This window comes from Bradysia coprophila, chromosome IV, assembly GCF_014529535.1.
Source record: "Bradysia coprophila strain Holo2 chromosome IV, BU_Bcop_v1, whole genome shotgun sequence".
Taxonomy (NCBI): Eukaryota; Metazoa; Arthropoda; class Insecta; order Diptera; family Sciaridae; genus Bradysia; species Bradysia coprophila.
Window position 1 is genome coordinate 4,315,219 of NC_050738.1, and position 21,207 is coordinate 4,336,425.

Here is a 21,207-nt window from a genome sequence, read left to right on the forward strand (position 1 = left end):
ATAGTATGAAATAGAAATATTAATAGTAAGATTTTGAGAAGTTTGGATCTTTTTCAGATATTTATAGAAATAAAAAAAAATGGAAAACTGATTCCTTAAAATAGTCCCTGGGTTTCCAATAATAATCAATAATGAATTATCAAAAAAATCAATAACATTTCGAGAAAACGTTTCAGAAAGCGTTTCTCATATGTACGTCATTTATGAGAAACTAATGGTTGACGTGATTAGAAACTTTTATTTTAAATCTGTTGATAGTGCTCCCAGTTCCAGCTCAATAAGTACAGTAGAAAATCTAAAGAAAACCTTAGAATTACTTCAAAATCCATAAGTTGAGGAACTGGGACCACGTTTCCGTGTAATTATTAAACTCGGCTACGCCTCGAGTTACTGAAATTTACAGAAAACACAACTTTATATCGATGGTCATGATCATACGTCTATTTATTTGGTCTAATTGGTTTATGGATAGTAATAAACGGGAGATATAAAAATCAAAAAAGGAAATATAAAAATCAAAAAAGGAGATATAAAAATCAAAAAAGGAGATATAAAAAACAGAAATGGAGGTATAAAATTAAAAGTCGAAGATAAAATATTTGAAATTGCAGATAAATAATTAAAAACAGGAGATAATAAAATTAAATTTGGAGTCATACCGTCTCCTTTTTTGAATTTAATATCTTCATTTTAATTATTTTTTATCTCCATTTTTGTAATATCGTTATCTCCAATTTTTAATTTAAAATTTTCATTTTAATATATATTTATCTTCAAAATTAAATTTTTTATCTGTAAAATATATTCATTTATCTCCAAAACTAAATTTTTCATTTTCAGAATTTAGTTTTTTATCATCTTTTTTATTTTATTTATTTCCAAAATTAAATTTTTTAATTCCAAAATTTAGTGAAAATTATCTCAATTTTTGAATTTTATTACGTCATGTAATGTGCATACAAATTTTTGAAACTTGAGTCAGTTTTCATAGCAAGCGCTCTAATTGTGCAAAATTGTAGTGGCAGGCACAGTGCCGCATCCAGCATATTCAGCGCCCTGGACCATTTTGGTTTCTAGGGCCTCTTTTTATGAAACACCTTTTTAGTTTTCATGATGTAAAATAGATTGAGGAAATTGCTCTCGTCACTCCTTCGAGTCAGTCTTTCCAATGTCCATACAATCCGGAGGAAATAGCGATTTTATCTAAAAAATTCACCTCTCAATTAAAATCATTGAAAGGTGAGTTTGTTTATATGAAATTGCTATTTCCTACACTCCATAGAAATTTTGACATTAGACCATACCTGGGAAATTCCAGCGTAAGTCATGTTACCAAAACAGAATTTTGTCTCTTTTCAATGTACGAATATGCACCAAAGAAGATGCGAAAAAACACACCGTAAGTCATGTTACCAAATGTGAAAATGGATATTGTAGAGCGCTATCGCTACAATACAGTGGTGATGTTGTGAGAGTGAAAGAGAAAAATCACTGTCACAAAATACGTGGATTTACTCACCTATTGAGTATACTTTCATTGGTTTTTTACTGTACGATGAAGGAAACCTATAAACAGTTTTGTTTTTATATTTGGATTAGCTTAAAAACAGCTGAAGCAAATTCATCCTGAAATTGCATTATCTCTAACTGTATTGATACAATATAAAATTTCTAAGAATCTATACCTTAAAGTATTGGTTTTAGTAATAGTTGTTCGACTTTATAAAAAGCCTAAACTTTTAAAGTTTGACCCTCACCGCAAAATCTTACTTTTTTTTCTTTTTTCGTTTTTGTAAAAAAAAGTTGAAGATCGTTATCATTAGAGACGAATCTAGCACACATGAGTGGTAAATCGAAAAATCTTAAAAAATTAGCCTGCAGCGCTTCAAGTTGTTTACTTGAGTTAGAACAGTGGAACTATATATCTTAAGATGGATATTAAGGTGAATTGTGTTAACCCATTCACAAGGGTTTGTATCTGGATTTTGAACAACGACTCACATTTGTAACTATTTTATCTTCCTTGAGTTCGAAAACTAGAAAACAGCTGAAATGAAGTTGCAACCTTACAACTCTTCAATAACTAGTCTGCATCCCGTGGCACTTCGTGCCACGTCGCATCCTAGCAAGCTAGACCGGGCAGACACCTGTTATTGAGAAACACCTGTTCGAAAGCAACTCTACATTTGCTTAAAAGAGATATACGAAAATCGAGGGGGTGGTCAGTAACACACAATAGCTCAATAGCTTACACTTTGGTCCCTTCCACACAACCACTCTTTCAATACAGAATAATTCTTTGCCGAAGAAACTAACTCTGCATCTGCTCGAGGGAATGGTCACTAAAAGCTGACTTTGCTTTATGTAAAAAGGCCCTTTAAGGGTTTGTGACTAATAAACACTCCATCTGCCAGTCGCAGTAATGTCAGCAGATTTCTGCCCCGGAAAAATTATTAGACGAAGCGAGAGAAAAAAAATTAACACCTAAGTTACCGGCTCGCATTGCGGCCCTCCGCTGCGCTCCGGGGCAATGAGCCAGATCGCTCGGCGTGTTAAAACGTTTTTTATTTGCAATGAGTTACACAGACTAATTATTAGACGAAGCGAGAGAAAAAAAATTAACACCTAAGTTACCGACACCGTTCCGGCGCCCGGCTCGCATTGCGGCCCTCCGCTGCGCTCCGGGGCAATGGGCCGGATCGCTCGGCGTGTTAAAACGCTTTTTATTTGCAATGAGTTACACAGACTAATTATTAGACGAAGCGAGAGAAAAAAAATTAACACCTAAGTTACCGACACCGTTCCGGCGCCCGGCTCGCATTGCGGCCCTCCGCTTCGCTCCGGGGCAATGGGCCGGATCGCTCGGCGTGTTAAACACCTATTATCGAAAAACACCTCGTTCCCCGTAGACATTTTTCCGTTTCACGTACACATTTTTCCATTTCCCTTTGTTGAAAACCATCAATTTGGTGAAACCCGTACCCTTCTACACCCCACACCACAACCACTGTTTCAATACCGAACAACTTTGCCGAAGAGACCAACTTTCCATCTGCTTCACACAAAAAGTTAAAAAAATCGAGGGGGTGGTCACTATTACATAGAAGCGTACACTGTGGTGTGGTCACTTTCAGACAACAACTTTGCCGAAGAAACCAACTTTCCATCTGTCAAACCGCTCCACAATTGTAAACGCGTTAAATATTTATCTGCAATTTCGAATTTTTTATCTTCGATTTTTACTTCCATTTCTAATTTTTTTATCTCCATTTTTTGAATTTTATATCTCCACTTTGAATTTATTTTATCTCCATTTTATTAATTTCGGTATCTCCCTTTTTAAATTAAATATTTCCATTTTAATATATATTTATCTCCTCTTTTATGTTTTTTAACTTCATTTTCAATTAATTTATCTCTTTTAATATTTTAATTATTTCCAAAATTTAAATATTTATCTCCAAAACAAAATTATTATCTCCAAGATTGTATTTTCTATCTCGAAATTTGATTTTTATATCTCCTATATTAATTGTTTTTAACTCCTTTTATGAATTTCATATCTCACACTGTGAATTTTTTATCTCCAAAAATATTTCCCTTTTTGATTTTTTTATCTCCCGGTTTAATATAATCCATTGGTTTATAACGCGGCGCGAGATTACTAGCAACCAAAAATATTTTTAGACTTTAGCCAATTTTTTCCGCTATTTTGGATTCAAACGTCAAAAAATAAATTTTGGACTTTTTTCTTCTATAATTTGTCTTGATATCTCTTCCTGTTTACGGATGAAAAATCGTAGAAAAAAAGTGACAAATAATGGCCGCTCACGACTAAACGATTGAGTTGCTGTCGAGGCCTCACATCAGTTTAGAATCAGTAATCGATACGGAACAACCTACAATTATCGTTAGATCGATTAAGTCCACTATATCTAGAAGATGGTATAGCGAAATTACGAAGGACAGTGCGAAGCATGCGAATCATACTATGCGAGCGAGACGCTAAAAAACCTCTAAAGACTGAAAATACTTTCCAGAGATGTTGTTTTTGTCGATAAACGAAGAATACACTTTCCTGGAAAGCCACATTTCTAAAAAAAAACATATCTGTTTCCAAAACTTTGGAAAACATCCAATGACGCCTGGAGAAGTTCTTCCTGAAACTCCATACCAGCCTTGAAACACCTCTTCGATGTTACGAAAGATGTTATTGATATGTAAGGCGGTGCAAAGATATTTTTTAAGGACTTAAAAGACGTAGCGGAAGTCTACGTGTTTCAACTCAGAGAATGTGGCAGAAGGATCAAGAATAACACCTGAGCCTCTCAGGCTGAGAGTACTATTCTGTTATTCGGTTAATTATAAATATTTAAGTTTAGTGCAAGGTCCACTCATTTCAAGTCAATTCCGCCAAAAAACACATATCCGACAGAGCCATCTTATGTAGAGCATTTGCGGTAAAGTTTTCGTTAAAAATCGAACTGTCAAATTGTATTTCCCGCCTTCATGTCAATCAACCGTCAAACCAAAAAAACATAACCCTCGTTTCGCTGATCTTGCGTTGTTGTGTGTTTCGGCATCTATCGACTGATATTTATTTAATTAATTTATGTGAATTTACTGCTAGTGACAAAAGAATAACATTACCGAAATGTCGGGTTTCAATTTTAGTGACTTTGCCAATGCCTTGTCCGAAACAAAGTTGTCCGGAGTGAGTTTTGTTGGACAAGCAAAAAATTGGGGAACAGTTGCCGAAGGTAGGGACATGGAAAAACATTTCGTTTTATTGTGAAATTTAGAAATGTTTTCGTTGATTTGCAGCCAAAGATCTCATCGATGCTATAAACAAATGCCAAAAGCTTGACTATTTGAATCTTGAGGGCAATACACTTGGTGTTGATGCTGCAAATGGTATTGCTGATGCTTTGGCGAAACATCCAGAATTCAAGCAAGCATTGTGGAAAGATCTGTTCACCGGTCGCCTTAAAACCGAGATTCCACTAGCTCTTCGAAGTCTTGGAAATGGAATGATTACTGCTGGTGCTAATCTGGCAGTTTTAGATTGCAGTGACAATGCATTGGGACCGAACGGAATGACTGGTTTAGTGGATCTGTTGAAAAGTCGCACGTGCTTTTCATTGCAGGTACTTGCACATCGCTATCATAATCTGCATTCCTAAAATATTGAAGGGGAAATGTTCCATGTTTCGTGACAGGAATTGAAGCTGAACAATTGTGGATTGGGAATTGCTGGTGGTAAGATGTTAGCTCAAGCTCTCACCGAATGTCATGCGGCTAGCTTAACGGCTGGCACTCCATTGAAATTGAAAGTGTTCATTGCCGGTCGAAATCGGCTCGAAAACGATGGTGCTAAAGCTCTGGCCAAAATATTCGGAGTCATTCAGACCCTGGAAGAGGTGGCAATGCCTCAAAATGGAATCTATCATCCCGGCATCACTGCATTATCGGATGCGTTCAAACTGAATCCGGATCTGCGAATTCTAAATTTGAACGACAACACCATCACCGCAAAGGGTGCCAAACCGTTAGCCGATGCCATGGAATTAATGGAAAAATTGGAGGACGTAAATCTCGGCGATTGTTTGCTGAAGACGGCTGGTGCTATTTACATTGCAGAGGCGCTACAAGAGGGACACCAACATTTGGAGGTACGAGGGTTGAGTGAAATTTGAAACGACAAGAAATATCGGGGAAATATCTGTATTGCAGGTGCTCAATCTTGGCTTCAACGAAATCGGGCCAGACGGTGGGTTGGCCATTGCGGCTTCGCTCGAAAACAAGCTACACATTAAGGACGTTCAGCTTAACGGTAATCAAGTAGGTATCGAGTTACAGTTATCAGTGAACAGACCCACGACTGCGTAAATGACCGATGATCGCTGATCGTCGCACCAGCTCTGGTAATTTTACTCACTTCCTGCCTTCATTTCTTAGTTCGGCTCCGAATGTCGTGATCAAATTCTCGAATTCATGATGCAGTACGAGAGAAGCGATGCTCTTGGTGCGCTAGATGAGGACGATTCCGATGCTGAGGACGAAGTAGAAGAAGAAGAAGACGACGAATATGCCGACGAGGAAACCGAGGACGGCGAAGACTACGATGGAGAATATGTTGCGTCGGACGATGAGAACTATCAAAGCGGCATCAATTATTCGAACGTCAGCGAGGGCAACGACACATTTCACAGCAGCCGAAATGTTTCGCTTTTGTCACATCCCACCGACTCACCAGCACTCAACAATTTCAGTTTGAACAATTTGAATGATAGTGTGGCCTTCGTTGCTGAAGAGGGTCGACCGAATACGGTGGAAACATTTTGCAACACAACCGTTCCTACATTGGCCATGTTCAACGCATTGGAGGAAAATGATAAAGTCCTTGCGTTCAAAACATTTTTACATGTAAGTTGCAATGCGGTTCTCCTCGGTTCTCCTCGATAAACAAATGTTTCGAGTTCTGATCAATCTAATGTTTTCAGAGCATTCCCAAAGAAGATTACCTCGTTTACATGGTATTCTCGATCCTCAAATGCTCGACCATTTCAAAGGAATCCAATGATGCGCTAGAAGTCGCACAGGTGCTGTACAAAGAGTGCTTTGAGTATGCTGAGAAAACGAACCAGCTGAAACGAGTCACGAATTTCTTTTTATATCAATTGGGTCTACTGAAGCATGAAGACAAATCGTTCCATTTAATATTCAACGTCGATGCATGCCGGTCAGCTCTGCAGTATGCCATCAAACAGAATTCACTGCCATCGGAAATATCAAATACATTTCAAGTGTTTTTCAATAATTCCTAAGCGCAACAACATTCGCTTCGAATAAATTCATCTCTTGCTTTTAGATGGTTTTGTATTTTGTCTCGTTGAAGCCAATGCGAAGGAAGTCGTCATAAGGCAGTGGAAAAATGACTGGGCTGAGTACAGCCATACAAGAAACTGAGATCAACCGATGGTGTTCTCATCAGTTTCACATTTTGATATTTTTGACCTCAGTAGCAACAATATTTAGTGACAATACGGCGGTGGGTTCAGTTTGCTAACATTTTTATCTTCAACTATCTATCGCCACATTTTCAATCGTTTATCATCTTCCCAATATTTTGCAAATTATCAATTTTGGCTGAATCCTAAACACATCAAAAATGGATAAGTTTGACGAGAGAGAACTGCTGAACTACGACACATATGACGATTATTTGGATTCATTTGTGCAAAGCGACGACATGTTTTATCTGAGAAACAGTGAAATGGCTCGTATGGTCGCAGCGTTAGGATTAAGGTGAGAGCTACAAAAGTTTGCTGCAAAATCTTTTACTTCGTTAGCGTTAACATCGGTCAAACGTTCTCTGCTTATTTTTGTCGTCGCTGTGGATGAGCATGAAACGAAGTTATGTCGCTAGCTTATGTAGTAATAATTTGGGAGGTCATTCCATAATGCTGTTCCATAGCCCGCTTTGTCTTCACGGTAAACGGTATAAAATGATAGTTTTAACTTAGGTTAAATTCAGACTAACTCCGTTTTGGCTCCTTTTTGCCTGACAGATGTGTTTGAACAATAGAAAAGAGGAGAAAAAACAGAGTGACTGTGAATTCAGCCTTATCAGAGACAACAACGCACTACTCCGGAGACTCCAACGAACTAATTCAGGAACTACGTTGGAGACTCATATTTCAACTTTTCCGTCTTGTTTTCCGTAGTAACCTGTCTGGTCTCAAGATAAATTTCAAGGTTATTTGGTGTAAAGGTAAGATGCGACCAAGTTGAGGTGCATATTGAAATGCCTGTGTCATCTGAAATGCACAATTGGTATATCTTCCATAGCAGACTTCGCTTAACCGGTTAATTTTATTCTAAAGATATTTACCGTACAACATTCCTAACTTCTCAGAATATCAAATAAAGTCGCGAGTTCTCAGTTCTCAGGGTCGTACTGGCTCAAATAAAGGAAATTTTTGTAAAAGACAACCCTTCATTAACCTTCATTCATACAAAAATCAAAAAACGCCCTTCGGACATCGCTCGAATGCCTGTAGAGCCAGTCTGGGCCTGACAATTCTCCTTCTCGCTTGTGAGATTTTTAAACTATTTCTTAGTACAGTACAACAATCAATTTTCACAGATCATCGACTGAAGTTCTTACCAAAAAGCAATTCTACCACAAAAGAGAAATCGTTCGAGAGTCATTGTTCCCACGCCGCAAGCCTCACATTTTGTTCAGCTCTCATTGTCGTTCAGAAGATCCATTGCTGCTTGAATTGGCCGAACGAGAGCGCCCGAATCGAGTCGGAAAGATAACTGTTGGTGGTTCAGTGTGCACTTCAGTCGCAAAATGTCATAAACTGTGTGTCCACTTTTCAGACCATCATTTCGATAAAAGGTCGCCAATCGAATGGGGACGAAATATCTGGCTTTATTGATTACGAAGAAAGTCTCAGGAAGACCATATTGGAATTCGATGAAGATGCAACCGATTGGTATGAAATATTCAAGGAAAACAAACGAATTATGCCGACAATGAGTGATTTAGGGTTTGATGCTCAATCACAAATTAGGAAAAAGGTTCCCTAAAACTTTTTCAATCTTCCTCCGATAGATACTACAACTGGAGCTCGGGTTTTTCAGTTTTGAATGGCTCCAAAAACTTTAGGGCTATCGCTGATCCGAACCAAGGTTTGATTTTTGAAAGCAAAAACGATCGACGTCGCATTTCCACCGATCCATTGAAAAATCCTGGTCACAGCAGTACGAGAACGGTCGTTGAGAACAGCAATTACGATCACGTTATTTTGTTTGACCACGTCGTTAGGGCAAAACTATAGTTAGGGCATAGGGCATGCATGTCACATGAAACTAAATTATCTACGAATTTCCGATTGACTGCTGCCGGTGAGTATTCTTGAGTGAATGAAGTTTAGTGCGACAATTGATTGTAATAACAATAATTAACAAATAATAATTGATTTGATGGTCCGGTAGATATAGAAATTTGAAGTCTGGGATACTGATTTTCAATGCACTAATATGTTTGTTCGAAAAAACGTATCGAAATAATCAGCATTGGGAGTGTTGCAGCAATAATATAATCATCAAAATTCAAGCGAGTCAAATTGCAATGCTCAATAGAATCGATCCGAATAGGAGGGGTAGGTTTCATTAAAAAATATTTCAATCTCCATTTTCTGCATTTTTATTGTCTGTCGTGCATTAACCTTTCATTATCGGCATTAAGTGTTCAATTCTATAGTAAAACAAAATTCGTGGACTTCGAATAAAATAGGTGCGTGGAATAATTCATGTGTACCTAAGCCTCGGATGGGGCTTCTGTGCATCCTCACGGTTATCCATTTTTTTGTATTCATTAACTGAAGATGGAACTAAACTTCAGATAAAATTATTGTTAAGTATTAGTCTGATGCGAGCGGGGCACTGGCAGAGGAAAAGTTTTGTGCTTTCAGCGTCTCCACTGGGATATTTTAAGTTTTATGTTTACTGAATCATAAGGAAGGATTTTTTTGAAAAACAGACTACCGAAAGCGGACGCATTTTCCAGTGGACTTTTTATATATCGCGCCTTGAAAGGTATTCAACAATATCCGCCAAAATCACCTACAAAAAAATTCCTCGGCGCTGAAGTGGCTAATTGGAGGTGATCGAAAACCGAAAACATTGGAAAAGTGCATGTGCGTTTGGGGGGAAAAAGTCTTATTTCGTTTAAAATACTGAGCATATGAGGAGCTGAAAAAATGGATAAAAACTTGACTGTTTCGGTGAACTGTGAGCGGTACCTCTAGAGGCAACTAAAACATTAAAAAAAACTGTCTTCCCTGATTGCTACTGGTCTCAACTCTGCATTCTGCAATGACACCAAAATTGCATGGATGTACCTTCGGAGCGCAAATTTGTGACTCAGTTCCTCAAAAAATTCCGTGTACTTTCATGGTTTCGAAATCTTACGTAGTATCCTAGCAATGTTACGAGAACACTTTAGAATTTGAGAGAATACTACAAGTAGAGACTATTTCAGGCACAGTCATCTTGGAAAAAATGTGGTTGTTTTGCTTCAGATTTCTGCAGAACTTGATGATTTTGAATTCCGCGGAGAACATTTATAAAGATAAAATGTAAAGGATAACTCTGAAGCGAACAAATCGCAGATGAACAGATTCATCCAGATCTCCCTTTTTGTGAAAACACTAATGTTATCGATTTTATTGAGTTTACAGAAAAGCACGAAAAAAGTTTATTGTAACAATAGTCTTCAATTATTTAAAATTTTCTTAGCTCGCTCCGCTCGGGTTTGACATAATTAACTTGGTTTGACGAAAAGTTTTCCAACTATTATTAGTAAAAGCGAATCGTTAAAAAAAGTTTCTCTCTCGCTTCGCTCGCTTTCTACCACATTCATTTCTGTCTTTCATATGAGTATATGAGTTACTATTGAAAATGAGAATATTTCATCAACTGACGGGATGAATCAGTTAATTTTTTCACTATTACAGAGTCGTGGCTTGTGACGCCAGATGTAGTTGCTACAAATTTGACTGAGGTGGAACAAATAAAAGCATATCAAAATTATCTTTCATGAAAGTTTTGTTGTACTCTAATTTTGTGTGGGAGAACACTAGGAAATTGCTAGGAGAACACTTGTAAGATTGTAATTATCCAATTTGACCGTCATCGGGGAATTGTAATTACCACAAAAGAAAAAGGTTTCTGCCATAGCACTCGATAGTGCTATGTTTCTGCACATTGTTTCATTTTTTGCTATGAAGCGTGAAACTAACTTTTTTCCTGGTTTCGGTAACTTTAGCGGCAAAGTTCTGTAAAATTACCAGAAATTACCGGTGGTCTGAAGGCAAAAAATTTCCTTTATATTTATTTATTCCTTGCCCCAAGCGAAAATTGATTCTTACATATCAATTTGGCCCCTGCGAAAATGGTCGATTACATGAGGGATATTTGTGTGACACTACCGTCAAGGAATCTCTATTTTTGCGGGGTGCACAGTCATTCACGTAAAACGAGTTTTCGCGGGGTGCAGCCAGATGAAGGAGAATGCATCATCTGAAATATTTAATGCCTTCCAACAGAAAAAAAGAAAATAATCATTGATGTTTTGTGTTTTTGAACACAAATTTTCCAGTGGCGTGAGTTGAATGTCGCAAAAGCATTTGAATTATTTCGAAAAGAAAATCACAAAACTGAAAGTGTCAGCCATTTTTTGCTCCAGCAATAAATTCAATGTTTGTAATGAACACATGGCAAACACTTTTAGTTGCGTATTTTTCACTTATATTCGAGAACACTAAACACTTTGCTTATGTTAGACATTATTCACTTCACTTCACTGCAAAATTTTTGTTCTAAATAACGAAAACAACAAAATTAATGCATTATCCTGAAACGGAAAAACAATTCAGTGACAAGCCGACTGTTGTGACCGTTGTGACGTGTATTGAGATTACTGCTGTAACAATACCAACATTAGTGTTGTTTTCGGGATTTTTTTCTTCGTAGACGTGTGAGCCAATTTCGGAGGGTTCGGCGGTATACTAGATTCGTTGTTACTGCGTTAAGGAATTGATATGTAAGAATCAATTTTCGCTTGGATAAGCAATAAAATAGAATATAGTGCAAGCTGCTGCCATGATTCATTACTTGGGGAAACAATTTTGAAACTCGCAACTCACGCGTGTGTGTTTAAGCGCCAAGGTTTGAAAACTGTTATTTTGACAAGGGTAGAGTTTGCATATCCGAGCCGAAGGCGACACTTGCGACACTTGTGAGTTGCTCGTATCTCAAAATTGTTCCACCATGTAATGAATCATTTTCGCAGCATGCACTGTAGCCTACTATTCATACTTTTTATGCTCGATCGCCTAGCATATACGAGATGCTTTGAGTTGTATGGCTTCGTATTGCAGTCTTAGTTTTCAGGCATTGACAAAGTTATTCAAACAATGTTCAAATTAGTGTAACATTTTAGCCTAGAAAACAGTGGCGGATTAACGTTTCTAGCGCCCCTGGCAAATAAAAATCTAGCGCCAATTTTGTTTTGTTTTCGGGTGCTGTTTATAAAATTCCTGTTTTGTTAGACATTTTTGTCGCAAGAGTGAGAGGAGGTAGTACGGACAAGCGTTACTGAATCTTCACTGATGATAACAAGAAAAAAGAAAAGTCCATCATAAATACCGATTTATTTTTGTCTCACTGTACCGTTTAATCAGAATTGTTGTCGAAACCGTGGTTCGAATTATCGTAGTAAAATATGTTTGGAGCAAGTCGGAAAATCAACATTGTGTAAACAACAAAAAAGAGACTTATTTAGTTACTATTAATCAATCTTAAATTTAAAAAAAAAAATGAGTTTCAAGCTTCTCAAAAGTATTGATTTTTCAACTTGCTTCAAAAAACTCTAATTTTACCAAATTTCGGGTCACTGTAAAGATTTTAAATCGAACAAAGTTAAATTTTTTTCCTGATTCACAAGACAATGTAAGGTCACATGTTTTTTACAGCTCACTTTGAATTTCACAATGATCATGCAAAACGAAATTCAGAAAGCTTTGCGAGTTTCGTAAACCGTTGACACAAATTTTTAAACTTTTTTCATACCTTTATCGGACTCGTAATAGTTTAAAGTATTTTTTAAATTTCGAGCGCGGAAAAAAAATCGAAATTCGCTTTTTGGTGACCTTCAATACAAAATCTACTTTCAAAAACTCGTAAATTTCCACCTGAATTTGCAGGGCAAGCTTAGCTTATATTACCTCAAAATAAAAATCTGATGGGTGGTAATAACACTCCTAATAAAGTGTTGTTACAAAATATTAGGGTATGTGTTCATGATAAAAAAATCGAGGCTTTTGTTGAAATTTTTTTGTATTTTTATGTTTTAGTCAAAACACCTTTGAAGTGAATTTTTTTGGGCTCAAGTTTTGCGCAGGGCTTTTTAGAACCCTACGTCGTCAATATTACTTCTACCGTAATTTGCATAAGAAACTTAGTGCGAAAAAGATGCAAGATTTTGCGAGAGAATTTCATATATTTTCTCTCTCAAAATCTTGCATCTCTTTCGCACTAAGTTTCTTATGCAAATTACGGCAGACTTGAGAGTATAGGAATACGAAATATACAACATAAAATTGAGACTTGGAAATATTTGTAAAAATTTAGGTGACATACTGGCGGTAAAAAGTTTAAATGTCATTGGAAGAATGGACAAAATATTAAAATATTGACAACGAAATCATTCTAGAGCGATCTAAATTTGGCGCGATATTTTCGATTTAGCACATAATTTTTTCCAGCGCCCCTATTTTTCCAGCGCCCAGGACAAAGTCCCGAATTGCCCATGGGATAAGCCGCCACTGCTAGAAAATGTCTCAGAAACTCTCATGGAGAACATTATGTACTTATAAACAAAACTAAATTAAGTCGTAAACGCTCATAAAGTTTAAAGTTTACGATTCAATAACACTAACATTTTTGTTTCGAATTATTTTTTTTTAAACGAAACATCTGTGCGCACCCGAGTAAAAACAGTCGCAGCATACTGATGAGACTGATCATAATTAGTTAGTCTATTTTTGGGAAAACGTTTTCCAATATTTTCATAAATGGTTTTAAAATTATTTTCTGGAAAATTGGAAAATGTGGGAAAATATCTAACAAAAAATGTCTTGCTTTTTCTTGTATGTCATAAGCTATACCGAAATTCCCAGCATAATGGCGATATTCTGTTTTATCATTGAAGCGAAAACCACATAAAACACGTAGGGGACAAATTTTACTAACAGTTACAGTTCAATAGTGGCTCATAACAACCGCGACGAAAATTTGAAAAGTTTAGAGGGCCAGATAAATCGGCAACGGTAGTCTCTGTTTCAGTTATTCATACCAATCAGAGCCTATTTTTGAAAATTTCCAAAAACTGCGAACGTCCAAAAACCAAATTTTTCGACCATTTCGAACGGTTTTGGCAACTCCTGAACTCAGCCTTTCGGTTTAGCTGACTCTCAACATTTTGTTTGATTCTTGAAAATATCAGCTTTCAAATGAAGTCGAGCATGATTAATTTGAAAGATGATAGCGTCAGTTATCAAACAAAATCATTGTGAGCCGGCTAAAACACAAGGCTGAGCTCATTAGTTGCCAAAACCGTTTGAAATTATGTAAAAATTCAGTTTTTGAACGTTCGCAATTTTTGGAAATTTTTGGCAATTTTGGAAAAAATTTCCAAAAATAGACCCTGATACCAATTCTTAAAATCTTAGTACAATCAATTCTTTGATCGAGATAAACAGTTTTGCACGGGAGGGATAGATGCGAGATTATCGTTCTAGGCGGTTGAAATACTTTACAACCCTAGGGAAAATTCTTGAAATGACTTTAACCAGAGGACTAAGTTATTTAGTAAAAATTTGATTTTTTTTTTCATGTATGACATATGCCTAATTTGTATTGTATGATTTAACTCATGCAACAAAAACAAGATATAACTTTATGAAAGAAATGCAGTTCCTACTGTGATTTCATCAGTTTACAAATATTTTCTATGTTCATGCTAGAAGCCGAAGGACTCTGACTAGGTGTAGTTTTATGTCAGTGTTAATCGTTACGAATATACAGTCATTTGCACTCGGGATACGAATAGCTTCGATCTTATAATAAGAGCATTCTTCACTCCATTGATAAATAAGTACTTAATAAAAGGAAATAAGAAATAAAAATCGATAAGATTTACGAACATATCGCGGAATGTTCGAGAATGCATAAAGATTAAAACTAAATAAGAAATGCGAAACTGATTACGACGCACAAATCTATTCGAGATGGTTCGAGAATCCATGACTAACATAATAATTCGGGCTATTCGTCGACGTCTTGTTTAATATAACAGCACTATACACTATCGTCGTCAGTTAAATTATAACATCCACAGTGTTCGCAACAATGACATCATCCCAACAAAATAATAATTTCAAGCAGAAAGTGTTTTGTATGAACAACAATCCGCCCATAGAGGTTAGTGGGTTGGATCACTCGCTGATGAAATTTTCGTCAAAAATAAAACCTGATGAGGCTACTATTAAAACGCATCGTGGCTACGCGCAAAGAGTAAAGAATATTTCTTTTACAAATTCCTAAAGGAATTTTCAAAATATTTTTCATTTCAACAGATTGTTGAGGTCTTGAAAACCAACAGCAGTTACGACATCGACAGATTTATGTTCGCTGGAAGTTTTGGCAAGCGGACAAATGTTTTACAATCCGATGCCGATTGTGTTTTTTTCATTAATAACGAAAACCCACCTTACGACAAAGTAATTACAGAATTTTACGCGATTTGTAACAGACCGGAAGTGAAAAATTCGTTCAATTCCTACGTTGTCGAGATGAAGCGAAATTCAATCAACTTCAAAATCAACGGCCTTGAAATGGATGTGGTTATAGCCACCAACTTCGTAAACCACTTGAAGAAAGGCCAATCCTTGGCTCATGTTCAGCAAAAAGAAGTCTTGCAGCTGATCAAATTGAATCCAACCGAAAACTGTTACAAGTACAGCACTTCGTTAGCTGAGGCGACTGTTTATTTTATGAAAACTCGAGTTAGTTTCGCTAACGAAATGGCCCGCATTGCCAAATATTGGTTTAAATCTCTCGGAGATGAGTTTAAGAATATTTCTGGAGCAAGCACTTTCATCGAATTGGTTGCAGTGTATGCTGCAAGGAAAGGACGCCATGGCAACAGGAAATTCAATCCTTACTTGAAGTCGTTTATTCGATTCCTGGATAATCTGATGAATTTCGAACGACTCAATGTGTCGTTTAACAGATGTAACGCCATGTTCAAGGAACATCCACCCGGCGACAGTAAAGTGCCCCGTGTCATCGATCCGGTTGATCCATATAATAATTTCGCGAGTTACTGGCATGGAAGTACTAGCGAAATAGAAACTCTTAAAAATCACGCTGCTTCGACAATGGATCGATTGCATGATTTAGTGTTGAATTCACGGTGTGACAATGGAAGTGATGTGGTTGAAACTTTGTTTAATTAATTGTCGTCGTCGGACGATAAAAGGGCCGATTATGTCGGCTATGGTGTTGAAATAAGAATGAAGTCAGGATACTTAATTCTACGGTCTTAGGCAATCCTAGGCTATAGCAGGCTGCCAAAAGGGGAATAAATGCAAAATAATTGGTTTTGCTATTGCTTCCCAAGTCCTACTCCAACGTCCACGTCGTGGCTTGGCTGGAAATGCGACCAAACTACCAGTGATGCAACACAATTCATTTGGCTCGCAGCTAACTGGAGGGGGCGAAACTTTTCGGTCGAATATTCGATGCAGGTAAATTCGTAAAAATGCTCTTTTTCTAAAGGTAACGAGCAAGGTAACAAGCTAACAATGTTTCCAGAATTTTCGCATGATTTTTATCTGGGATGACCGTTGGATATCGTCATTTTAAATATTTTCAAGCACTCGACCGTTATTTTCAAAAAATTGGTACCAACTGAACGAAAATATTGGTAATTTGAATTATTTTTAACGCTCAACTAAAAGCTAATTAAGTTCGATTATTAGCATCCGATTTAAATTGGTGTGACCAGTGACCTACATATTTATGGTGGTTGACCGAAATTTGAGCGAATGTGATATATTCATTACACAAAGCATTCATCTACAACTTGGTATGCAACTGTATCGTTTAGCATGATGCTTTTAATTGTAATAGTCAACGATTTAAGACCGAGTGAATTCAGTTTTAAAAGTGAGACTCAGTGACAGGGCCTGATATTTGTAAACATTTTTGTGAAACTTTGTCAAACTTTGTGAAACTTTGACAATTTTGTGAAACTTTGACAATTTTGTGAAACTTTGACAATTTTGTGAAACTTTGACAATTTTGTGAAACTTTGACAATTTTGTGAAACATTTGACGAATATTAGACCCTGCTCAGTGACGCCAATTCGAAATTTTCTTTGAACGTTTTAAGTTTACATTCAGTTCAGAATCAATGTGCAAACTGATAAATTTGAATAAATTTTCAATCGAAATTTGTGAAGCTAAAACATTTTGTCGTTTGTGAAAGATTAAAGGGTTGTATACCCTAGAGGGCTCTCGGACTCCACTACTCCAGTCTACAGGTTTCCCCTCTAACATTGATTGAATTTCACAGATTTGAAGATTTGCAGATAAAAATGGCAGATCTTCTTTCAGCAGAACTTATATTAGTCGAAACGTATACTTTGGTGACCCAATTACGACCGGTATGATAAAGTTCGGAGTGTAGTTAAATTAAAATTATAATTCAAAAGGCAAAGTTTGAAAAGAATTCCTTTAGTCATACAAACCACCATACCACTTCAAACAAATTAAATCGGTAGAAATGCAATCACAGTTTTCAAATACACTGAAATGAAATGTCTCGTCTTGGGCGTAAAAAGTGAGAAAAGAAATTACTTTTGATAACAGGAAAAAAACCACCTTTAGTTGCGGTACAATGAAACAAATTACACCTTTGAACGCAAAGCGAGGTATAAATATAGAAGAGAAAAGTGCTTGACTGTGCCCCTGAGCCGAGATATTGTAAAGTTATAATCTACGACACCTCATCTAAAATGTAGCGAAATACTTTTTCGTTTCACGCAATTTGTTTTGTTAGTCTGATGTAAACCATTGGTATAAATACAGATTCTTTTAGTAGAGGGGAAATTGGCTTCAAAGAATATTCAAGTAGAACACAAACAAAATATAAACTCGAAGAGACCTGAATGGGTTTTTCTTGACAATCGTTTACGCGACGATATTTATGAAAATTGGTTAGGTAGATCTAGGAGATATCATAACATCAAAGTGTTGCTTCAGAACATGTTTGGCTGATCTCACTTTAATTGAGTTTTGTGTTTAGTTATTCAGAAGAGTTCGTTTGTAACAGTCCGAGAAAAACGGTAATTTCATATTTTTACGTGCGTCAAAAACCGTACTTTCGACGCCTGACGTGTGAATTTTGTTGATCCGAGGTGTGGCCGAGATTATTAAACACACAAAAACGAGACTTTTTGTCTTTTTTTCCCGAGTTATGGAATGGATTTTACATGCTGAGGGCGTCGCATGTAGCATGTAAAATACTATTTCATGCTTGAGAGACATTAACATTAAAAAGGACACCGCTGCTCATATTTCATTTAATTTATGTTTAAAAGTGTAAAATTTTCTATGACAGGATAGACTACAGTTTTACCACCATAATTGCCCTAGTTTGTTTCCTAGATAGGGACAAAAGGGACCTATGCAAGATCGATTGAGAATGGAACAAGTTTCTTTTTTGAGACATATAATAAGTGCTTGCAATCGAACTTCTTCAACACACCAATTGCAAATGTTACAACGTGAACTGAAAGCGTATAACTTCGTACCGACCGACCATGTAATATAAATAAGCGTCTCATCTCGCTCCTCTTGTTCTATGTACACCAACCTGAATGTTTACGTTTCACTATATCACGTGGACTTACTATGTAGAATCATCTCTTGGGTAATTCTCTCTGTGTCTCTGGATGAGAAATAGCGTTTGAGTGAAAAATGCCGAAAAATACTCTTGCACGTGTTTCGAATTATTTTGTATGGTGTAAAAACGCGCTCAATACCAGGCTCAATAGTGTATAATACAATTGCGTGATTGAATTCATTAGGCAGAGAGTAAAGGTGAAATTAATTATCGTTCTTTTGCAACATATCTTAGGCGAAGTTGGAAATGAAGTGATGGAGATAATTACAAGATTTTTTTGTGTTGTTCTATCTTTGTCTATTGGTAGTAGCATAATATGTATTCCTTTGTTCGAAGAACATTGGAAGGCATTTTTTTCGAATGTAAAACAAATGGATAGTCACCATATTAAGGATATTTTGACTGCACTGTGTGTACACAACAGTCAACCGAGTTTTCGAATTAAACAATAGCCATAAAGTAAATATTTTCACCGTCGGCTATTCATTGCCAACAACGACAAAAACTAGTTACAATCTATGACAAAGGGTTCGTGCAAAATTCTGCCGTAATTCGGAAGAAAAACGATTTCCAATGAAATAATTACGACAGCAATGTCATCCACATTATTTTCTTGATTTTTGACTCACTCTTCTTTACATTCCTTTAATTACAACATCGCTTGTCTCGTTATCTCGAACTACCTCAAATGTGTGGGTCATTGGAGGCACGGATTTAATGTGTAATTACACAGCTCTGCTACGCTAGTAGCAGTGCTGTGGTAATTATAATATGGCCAACTAATTGTTAAAAAAATGAAGTAATAGATTTCGTATCAATTCTTTGAAACTTGTTAGATCAAAAGAAGTAATAGAACCGAGCTGATACGCTTACCAACTGTGGAAGGAGACAATCTTTTTGTAATGTAAGTGAAATTGGTTCAATGTCCAAAGTTCGGACACAAAGCAAATGGTGGAGAATTAATGTTTTATCTTAGACACTAAATTGGTGAAATATTCTTAGTGGTGAAATTATTAGTTTCTAAGATTTGGTTGTTTAACAATTGGACACGTCCAGAATTACGTCTAGCAGCTGCTATAGATTTCAATTTCAAATCGTCCGTAGAGTTACGCCTTGTTGTGGTGGTAATTTTAGGTTTTTTATAAAAACTTTGGAAGAATTCTGTTTCGGCGGCCCTAAGCCCTTTTTTCTTCCACTTAAATTCCTCAAAAACCGTCCTCGATATCGATTCGCTTAAACTGATCGAGTATTGAAGACAATCGAACGCATTTACTCTCAACTGCACTGGAACAACCAAATAAATAAAAAGAACTTGTGCACACAAAATACCAGATTTTCTGTAAATAAAGTGCATGATAAATAGAATAATCTCAAAAAACAATTGAATCAATTTGTTATTTCGTTAAGTAGTATTTGCTTTACAGCTCCAGTGAACAAGAACTAAAATTTATATGCAGCACACAGCAGCAATGCTAGTCAGTGCTTTTTAAGTTTGTCTTTTGAATTATCGTTGGAAGTGGAAGAAAGAAAGAGTACGAAAATCGAATATTTTTCCGATTTACCATACAAAATTCGAAGATGCTATTCGCAGTTAGTGCGAATAGTGTTTCATGTGGACTAATCGCAGTATACTGCGAATAGTGTTTCATGTAGACTAATCGCAGTATACTGTGAATAGTGTTTCATGTAGACTAATCGCAGTAGACTGCGAATAGTGTTTCATGAAGACTATTCGCAGTAAATTTTTCTTAAAAATTTGAGTATGGATTGAGAAATAAGGTATATTTTATAACGTAAATAGCTCATTGGGACCGTGATAGTCCTTGATAGCTACAAAATTCACTCATATTGAAAGTACCTCTATGATAGTATGTTTGAATTTGGCTACGAAATTGATGCAAAAAATAAGAATATCTTTACCAGAGTCATCCGAAATGCAAACCGTTCAAACTAGAGTAAGAACTAGAAAATGCAAAAAAAATGATCTGCAGCACGGAATTCAACAAAACGTAGGATTTTTCGTACTCGATCCGAATCGACTATTAAGAGCAATCACCTATAGGCCAAACGTAAAGACCGAAATTGTATTACTTTTAAGTAGTATAGGCTGAGTTTTCACTTAAAAACAAATTTTTTATTTAAAGTAATACAATTTATTGCATTCGCAGTATGCTTTGACAGAAAAATTATTTGCCTAGAGTTATAAGTTAGACGTTATTCATTAGCTGTCAACACGATGAATGTTGTTGTCTCGTTTTTGCTCATGCAATAAAGCATTGTATCTCATTTGGAGTAGGATTCTCGCTGAAGCTCGAAAATCCAACTCCAAACGAGTTAATATACTATTAATCCGTTATGTTGGTCCTACTTTTAAAAAAAAATATTTAAGAAATTAACGAAAAACAAATATTTTTTCGCACAAATGCAGGTTACAAATTTGCCTGCTGGTGATTGCTCTTAACTCTATTTTTATTTTATATCTTCAAAATATCGATAGGTAAATATTTATTGAAATCGACTCTGGAAATTCATAATGATCGTGTCCAACTAGAGAAATCGGAAATCTGTTATATTTCCATTTGATCAAATCTTGATGAGTCATCCAATTGATCGAAGAGGAAATATATTAATCGAATATTTGATTGGAACGTCTGTAAACC

General features: G+C 36.3%; 3 protein-coding genes across 4 annotated transcripts; all 3 read left to right on the forward strand.

The window, feature by feature from the left end:
- Positions 1 to 4,511: 4,511 nt before the first annotated feature.
- On the forward strand, positions 4,512 to 6,872 carry LOC119085889 (ran GTPase-activating protein). The gene is made up of 6 exons (XM_037196425.1): positions 4,512 to 4,760; positions 4,825 to 5,147; positions 5,220 to 5,672; positions 5,734 to 5,841; positions 5,959 to 6,426; positions 6,504 to 6,872. The coding sequence occupies exons 1-6, from the start codon at positions 4,655 to 4,657 to the stop codon at positions 6,825 to 6,827; spliced, it is 1,782 nt and encodes a 593-aa protein (XP_037052320.1). The 5' UTR covers positions 4,512 to 4,654; the 3' UTR covers positions 6,828 to 6,872.
- An 88-nt stretch (positions 6,873 to 6,960) lies between these two features.
- LOC119085890 (cilia- and flagella-associated protein 299-like) lies at positions 6,961 to 9,199 on the forward strand. 2 transcript variants are annotated; one of them, XR_005089359.1, is made up of 5 exons: positions 6,961 to 7,308; positions 8,150 to 8,327; positions 8,389 to 8,558; positions 8,624 to 8,916; positions 9,007 to 9,199. XR_005089359.1 is itself a non-coding variant. In XM_037196427.1 (4 exons), exons 1-4 carry the CDS (start codon positions 7,172 to 7,174, stop codon positions 8,847 to 8,849), a joined length of 711 nt encoding a protein of 236 aa, XP_037052322.1. In that variant the 5' UTR covers positions 6,961 to 7,171; the 3' UTR covers positions 8,850 to 8,999. The 2 variants fall into 2 exon arrangements, 1 of the variants encoding a protein (XP_037052322.1); XM_037196427.1 differs by lacking the exon at positions 9,007 to 9,199 and having other exon boundaries at positions 8,624 to 8,999.
- A 5,769-nt stretch (positions 9,200 to 14,968) lies between these two features.
- On the forward strand, positions 14,969 to 16,906 carry LOC119085891. Its single transcript, XM_037196428.1, has 4 exons — positions 14,969 to 15,150; positions 15,213 to 16,385; positions 16,453 to 16,564; positions 16,620 to 16,906. Exons 1-2 carry the CDS (start codon positions 14,986 to 14,988, stop codon positions 16,092 to 16,094), a joined length of 1,047 nt encoding a protein of 348 aa, XP_037052323.1. The 5' UTR covers positions 14,969 to 14,985; the 3' UTR covers positions 16,095 to 16,385; positions 16,453 to 16,564; positions 16,620 to 16,906.
- Positions 16,907 to 21,207: the final 4,301 nt, after the last annotated feature.